The sequence below is a fragment of the Muntiacus reevesi genome, chromosome 5 (assembly GCF_963930625.1).
Source record: "Muntiacus reevesi chromosome 5, mMunRee1.1, whole genome shotgun sequence".
NCBI classification, from domain to species: Eukaryota; Metazoa; Chordata; class Mammalia; order Artiodactyla; family Cervidae; genus Muntiacus; species Muntiacus reevesi.
In genome coordinates, this window is record NC_089253.1 from 76,511,481 (window position 1) to 76,518,732 (window position 7,252).

A 7,252-nucleotide genomic window follows, 5' to 3' on the forward strand; every position below is an offset into this window, starting at 1 on the left:
ACGTCACACAGTCACCCCTCACACACGTCACACACAGTCACCCCCCACACACATCACACACAGTCACCCCTCACACACGTCACACACAGTCACCCCTCACACACGTCACACACAGTCACCCCCCACACACGTCAGTCACCCCTCATGCACAATGTCACAGTCACCTCTCACACGCTACACACACAGTCACCCCTCATACACAATGTCACAGTCACCCCTCACACATGTCACACAGTCACCCCTCACACACAGTCACCCCCCACACACGTCACACACAGTCACCCCTCACACACGTCACACACAGTCACCCCTCACACACGTCAGTCACCCTTCATGCACCATGTCACAGTCACCCCTCACTCACAATGTCACAGTCACCCCTCACACACGTCACACACAGTCACCCTTCACATACAACGTCACACACAGTCACCCCTCCACAAAAGCATGAGAAGGTTTAACTCTGTGGAAAGGCAGGGTGGCACAAAAAAATGATCTCAGCATGGGTCTGAGGGTCAGTGGTTGGGTTGTGTGACCGCCAGGCTGAACACTCAAGTTTCCCACCTGTGCGTCCCAGTCAGGTGTTGGGAGTGTGTGTGGGCATGTGTGTGCCCCTGAGTGAAGGGCAGCAGTGTAGACAGAAGCAGCACAGTCCAGAGACGGGAAATGAGTGTTGACTGAACCTCAAACAGCACCAGCTCGGATTTTGTCTGTAAAACACTGAACAGCCCAGCCGAGAGGCCCAGTCAATCAAGTTGTCTGGCCTTCCGTAGACAAAATATCCATCTCAGGTAATCAAGTGATTTTTGACCCAAGGAACAGATGTTGCGGTGTCACTGATAAGGCTCCACCATAACAATCTGTACAAAAAAAGAAAACTGAGTTTATCACTCAACCAAAAACTCAAAAGTCCCTAGGATTCCATAATTTCCAGCTGGCTACCCATGCTTCCCTCCCTCCACCGCCCCCCCCAACTCACCCTCAGCCTCATGTGATTCAGAAAATGAGGCTGAAGGGGGATTTTTTTCCCTGGCCTTATTCTGTGGGTGTCTGAAACCTTATTTAAAGGAGGGAGGTAAGCTGGACAGCCGGCAGGCCTCATTTCCACCTCTGGACCTGTTCGCTAACTTGACACCACTCAACCCTCTGGTTTCTCAGCTGGCATCCCTCTGGCAAATGAAAAAAAAAGAGAAAATGATCACCTGTCATTATTTATCTCCCCTTTAACTCACTTCCAGACAAGAGCCCTTTTCAAACATCAGGACACACAAAATACTTTGAGAGCCAGCCAATAGGAGCTGCTAATCCACCACTAGAAAGGGCAAATGGAAAGTTGGAGAACAAGTGAAAAAAAACTTGGCTGCGCCGGCTATGCTTCAGGGTTTAAAAAGCCAAAGAGAGGAGAGGAACAGAGGACCATCTCATGGGCCTTTAACTGTGGACAAGAGGGCACAGAGAAATCTGGGCCATACCTTCAATGAGAAGCATATTCCACCTTCCCTTTACCACCATCCCCTTCCAGGAGAACCATCCCTCCTCTAAATAATGTGTCCATGTCAGATGCCCTGTGCTGGCCACAAAATGCCAGGGTGATGGGGACCACATTTTGCATATACATTTGCCCCCCTACCATCAGCAGAAAGCCGAGTCTCATGAAGAGAAACGCTTGGTCTTCTAAGATTCAGACTGTGATTTCTGAAGTGGGAGTGTGATAGAAATATGCTTCAGAGTCCAAAATACCTTAGAAAAGAGTGTAACGTAGAAATATAAAGTTCTCAGCTGCTGTGGCTTAACATATTGAGTGAATAGTACATGATATTCAAGATTAAGTCGGAAGACTACCCACTACAATAAAAATGCAGACTTTCCCCCAAGGTAGCACAAGAACCCCCTCACACACTGAACTAGGAAATTCCCCAGACTCTGGAAAAGCTTAGAGAAAGTCCAGACCTTTTCAGAAGCGCTAGCTTCAACTCTTACGTCTTCCGTACGATGCTCTGATCCTCCTAAGAGTGAAAACAGCCTAGCACTGAGATAAACCGTGTACAGAAATAAACCCCTGTCTACCGCCATAGCCAGAACACGTCAGTGTGCTCAATCACAACAGATGCACTTAGAACTGTACTTGAAATGTACCTGTACCAGACAATAAGCATGTCCATGAAGAGGTATATACCCTAGGGGGTATCACCCAGGTGCTTATCTCAGCCAATTCAACCTACTGTAATGTTCTGTCATTAAAGAAACTTACCTCAAAGCATGGTTTTCATTTTAAATCATACAGCAAACTGTATCTTACTTCTGTTGGCCCCACAAATATTGCAACATCCTGACAATTTACTGAGATGAGGTGGTTCTTCACCCAATAGACACAGCAATTATCTATAGGTTTCAGGGACCTGTCACAGAATCACATCACTCATTTTCCTGGCCTATTAGTACAGGCTGAGTTAATTTGCTGACATCCTTGTCAGTTTCCCTTCTGCCTAAATGAATCACAGAATTAAAGTGTTTCACCTGATCAGACAAAAGCTACAGCTCTGTTCTCTATCTCTGGAGATTAATCAGGAAGCCTTTGGGAACACTCATAAATATGATCTTCCCAAGAAGTGACTGGTGATCTACCAGAGGTACCTTTAAAAATGTCTTTTAAGATGTACATGGAAATAATAACAGAAGTAACTCCAATTTACTGTCCAAGCTACAAAATGCAGGGCCAGGGCCTAGGCGCCTCCCCAGGAAATACACCTGGAGAGAATTACAGGTTGTGACTGCCTCAGGGCCCTGGTCAGGGTCTTCCCAACTCAGTAGAAAGAAAAACGGACACACGGGCATGAAAGCAGCACAAGTTCTAGAAAAATCTCAAGGCAAGACATACCACTCTGGGCTTCTGCTGGTCCAGGGTATGCAGGAAGGCAGAGTTGGGGTCCAGGCAGCGCTCAGGGTCACTGGAGATGTCCTCCTCCGAGTCCTCATAGGAGGAGGAGAAGCCAGTGGAGGAGGCAGAGGAAGAGGAGAGTTTCCTCAGTGGCAGGCTGCCCCGAGGGCTTCCCTGCGCCTCCTCCAAGGCCCTGTCCTCCTGGGCATCCGCGTCTGTACCCATGTCTGTGATGATGACAGCAGGGATGCTGTTTCGGCCGCAGGCCTCTCCCAGGGAAGGCTTGTCCTTCTGTGCTGGGGAGAGCCGCTCTGGGCTGAGGTGGGCGTCTCTGCCCTGTGGCTGGCCTCCCCAAGTCCCCTTGGATTGCACCGCTGTGCCACACGTCCAGGCCAGACAGGCTTCTTCCATGGGGCCCAGCCAAACCCTGGAGCTCCCAGGCTGCACACCCACCCTGTCCCCAGGAAAGTACTGGGGTTCTTTCAGTTCTTTTGCTGCTTCCCAGCGGGGCAAAGGCTCCAGCATTCCGCCAGAGGAAACTCCAGCCTCCACCTCCCGGGTCCCTTGTGCTGAGCAGCTGCCCCCAAGCAAGCCCAGGGTCGCGGACCCTTCATCCACTCTGTTAGAGCCCGGCGGTGCCCCCCTGACCACTAGGGCCCCACTCTGTGTCCCCTCAGAGCCTCTGGAACCCTGCCTGAACCAGGTCGGAGCTTCAGAGAGCTCTGCCGGACACTGCACGTTCCCAGCCCTCTCCTCCGGCCTCAGGTCCGCCGCAGGCGCCCCGGAGCCCGGCATGCCACCGGACAGCGTTCCTCTCCCCACCTTCCCAGGGGGCTCTCCGCAGCAGGGTCCGCCCCTCTCTGGGGCGAGGCTTGTCTCACTGCCAAGAGACTGCCCCTGACTCTTGGCCAGGGCCTCCAGGGGGTGCGCACCCCCAAGTTCACGGGCTCTCTCAGACAGCTCAACGAGGGTAGGGTCGTGTGGATGCTGTGGAACGGTGGATGTGGCTCGAGCTGCCACATCTGTGTCCACGCTTAAGTTCACTCTGACCAGTCCCAACGAGGGAGCCTGGGAGTTCTGAGTTCCCAACGGAGGAGACCCCCGCTTATCAACTTCCATGGCAGTGGGTGAGCCACAGTGGGGTCTGGCAGGGAGCACCTTCTCCATTCTCTCCGAAGCGCTGGGACCCTGAGCCCCTGATCCTGACGACGCCGCAGAGCGGAGAAAAGGTGCCACTACTCCCTCCATGTCCTTGGAGAGGCGGACGCTGGGCGTGCCTCCTCTTCTCCCGGATTCGAGCTCGGAAGTCTCCGGACATTGTTCCCCCCAGGACTTGGTCCTCCGCTCCTCACTCTGAACCAGGACCCTTCCTGGGGGCTGACTGACGCTGCGCAAGGGGCACGGAGAGGGCGAACGAGCCCTGCCCAGACGCGGGCTGCGGGGCGGCTGCGTGGCGGAGTTTTGCGCCTGGATGTGCGCCTCGAACATGCCCACTTTCTGGTTCACCTGCACGTTCTGCAGCTCACGCTGCAGGATTCGAAGCTTCCTCTTGGCCTCCTCCGGCCCGGGAGGGGAGAGGGTACCGGCGGTCACCACCTGCTGCCCTTCCCCTCTTAGACGACCGGCCCAGCCAGGACTGCCCACGCTGCTGCCGCTGCCGCTGCTGCTATTCAGTCTGCGCCGGCTACTCCGCCAGCCCGGGGGGCTCCCGGGGTCCTCCGGTGACAACGACTCAGCTGGGGGGAAGAGGAAAGAGGAGCCACTCCCGGGGCTGAAAACGCTGCCGGGGCTCAACACGGCCCTCCCGGGCGGCGGGGGCGTCTCGCTGCTGCTGGACCGAGGGCCGCCGCCGCTCTTCACCTGGTTGGCGCTATTCATGATCACCAGGCTGTTGAGGGCATAGCAGTACATGGCCATAGTACTGGGTCCTGCGCGCTGCCCGCCGCCGCCGCTCCCGTTCCGGCTCTGCCGCCGGCGTCTCCTCCTCCCGCGGCTCTCGGCTCCCGGCTCAGCCCCGGAGGCCCGGCGGCAGCGGCTCCGCGCGCAGATGGGGCGGCATGGCCTGGGCGGCGGGCGGGGGACAAGACAGCGGGCTCAGCCCCCGCCCAGAGGTCCATAAACAACAGCGCCGCTGTGAAGACACAAGGAAACAAGTCAGGACCCCAGAGGGAGGGTGTGGGGGACGGCTAGGGGATTAGGACGGTCCCCGGCCAGCGGAACCCCAATCTGTCGGGGATCCGGTGCCACTGGATGTCTTATCTACACGGGCAGTGCGGCACGGCTAGGACACAAACCTGGGGGGACCCTCGGTCGCCAGCGCGGTAGTGATGTGATGCGCTGTGTGTGATACGCTTAAAGGTCCCTTCCAATTTCAAACGCTAAGAGTTGTCTCCAGAGCCACGCGGGACGGGCGGGGAACGATGTACAACTACTTGGATGCTATGTGCGGGGCGCGGCAGATTCTGAGCTTTCTGAGAGTGAGGACACCCTCTCCACCGTCTCGGGGTCTCTTCGGCTTTGCAAACACTGGCTACACCGGGTATAACGGGACAGCTTTCCGCCTCCTCCCTCCCCCCCTCCCGCTCCCCCAACCCCACCTTGGGCTTCAGGATGTCCTCGCTCCACCCTCTCCTGGCCATCAGGGACCGACTCGGAGGAAAGCTGATGTGAACCTGCTTTGCCCGGCCGCTGCTTGTGCCCGGGTCTGGGGCGACCCCTGCTTGCCTGCCGTTTACCTTCCTGACCCTGGCCTTGATGCTGTTTCTCTCGGCCTACGACGGCCTGGGCGCTCGGCAGGGCGGCAGCCGAGGCATTTTAAGCACTGGCTTTGTCGCCAGTCCCCAAACAAGTGTGTTTTGTGAGTGTGGGCGCGTCTGCGCGCGCCCGGTGTCGAGGCGCTGCGCGTCCCCTGTACCGGAACCAATACTGCCGCCCCCCACCCCCACCCCGCCGTCGCCCCAGTGGAGGGGCGTGTGTGTGTGTGTGTGTGTGTGTGTGTGTGTGTGTGTGTGTGTGTGTGTGTGTGTGTGTGTGTGTGTGTGTGTGTGTGTGTGTGTGTGTGTGTGTGTGTGTGTGTGTGTGTGTGTGTGTGTGTGTGTACGCGCGCGCACGCGTGGGGACAACGAGTCCGCGCTCCACACTCATCCCGTGCCCGAGGACGCGGCTGCCTCTGCGGGCTTCGGGACTCGCGCCCACACCGATGGGTGTGCGTTGCTGCAGCAGGGCTGGAGCCCCGGCTCTGCAAACCTCCCGGGGTCCCGCTCTAAGCCTCGAGGCCGCGCGGCCGAGAGCAGGGCTTCTCCGCATCCAGGGCACCCTCGCCCGGCGCCAAGCCGGCCGCCCGGCTGCCCGAGCCCGCGGATGCCTGCAGCGCGCCGGGGTAGGCGGCGGAGAGCCAGCGGTCCGGAAGAGCAGAAGAGACGGCGAAAACTCGCCTCCCCCTCCTCTGCACGCCGCCCTCCCCTTGCCCGTCTCCCCGGCCCACCTCTCCGCGCTTTTTCGGATCCCAGATTCCTCAGATTCGCTCCAGAGCAGACAGTGAGGGGAAAGAGGGTTCAGGAGGCGAGAGCCATTAAAAAGTCGCCAAGCTTACCTGCAGTTTCTCAGATTCCCGGGTCCCGTGCAGACTACATGACCCAGGGACGCAGACCTCGTAGGTGAAATATGACTTTAAAAGTTTTTTTTTAAAAGCTCAGAAACGATTTCCTCACTTCGTTTGGAAGACAAAAAAAGGGGGAGTGGGAAAGAAGAGAAACCGGTCGGCAGGGGCGGGAGATCCGGGCAGTGGCGACGCCGGCCGGCCCTGCACGCCCTTCTGGGCCGTGGAGATACTACCCTGTCAGCGTCTGCTCCCGGCTACTTCAGTGTTTGTTCAATGTGCGATTAAAAAAAAAAAGTTGGGGCGGGGGGGGGGGTGGGGGATTGGGGGTGGAGGAGGGAGGAGGGAGAAAGGCGGGGGCTTGGGGGAGGAAAGCAGGAAGGAAGTTGTGAGCCTGTCTGGGGTTGAACTCAGCGGAACAAGTTTTTCTTTTCTTCTTTTTTTTTTTTTCTATTGCTTGGCAAGACCGAGGGAGGGAAACACTTTTAAAAAAAAGTTTCCATTGTTAGCTAACAACAAAAAAAAAAACCTTTTAACTTCTGCGGGTTAAAGATATACGATCCATTTTCCACCCCCTATATCGAGCCTCGCTGATGGCTAGCTTTATGAAACTTTTTTTTTTGAAAAATGTTCTTAATAAAGTTTGAGTGTGCATTTTAAGCAGAGCAAATCATGGGGACCTTTTTAAGCATTTTAAACGGGCCTCACGTAAACGGTTTGTGTTCTTGTACACAAATATGCAAATTCGAAGAAGGTACTTTGTGGGCACCTCGTTG

The 7,252-nt window shown here is 56.1% G+C and overlaps 1 protein-coding gene across 4 annotated transcripts in view; it reads right to left on the minus strand.

Annotated features, from left to right (window-relative positions):
- Positions 1-6,742, minus strand: part of ITPKB (inositol-trisphosphate 3-kinase B) — a 102,500-nt gene extending 95,758 nt beyond the window's left edge. Inside the window, exons 1-4 of one of the 4 annotated variants that reach the window (XR_010663291.1) lie at positions 6,471-6,742; positions 2,879-5,009; positions 354-860; positions 120-164 (exon numbers count right to left, since the gene is read on the minus strand). Coding sequence is in view for 2 of the 4 variants with exons in the window: in XM_065935554.1 (XP_065791626.1) it covers positions 2,879-4,795 (1,917 nt within the window). In the remaining 2 variants the exon portion in view is untranslated. Of the gene's footprint in view, positions 1-119; positions 165-308; positions 861-2,878; positions 5,010-5,475; positions 5,690-6,470 lie in introns of those variants that run through there. The other 3 variants (XR_010663292.1, XM_065935554.1, XM_065935555.1) reach the window with 3 other exon arrangements.
- Positions 6,743-7,252: the final 510 nt, after the last annotated feature.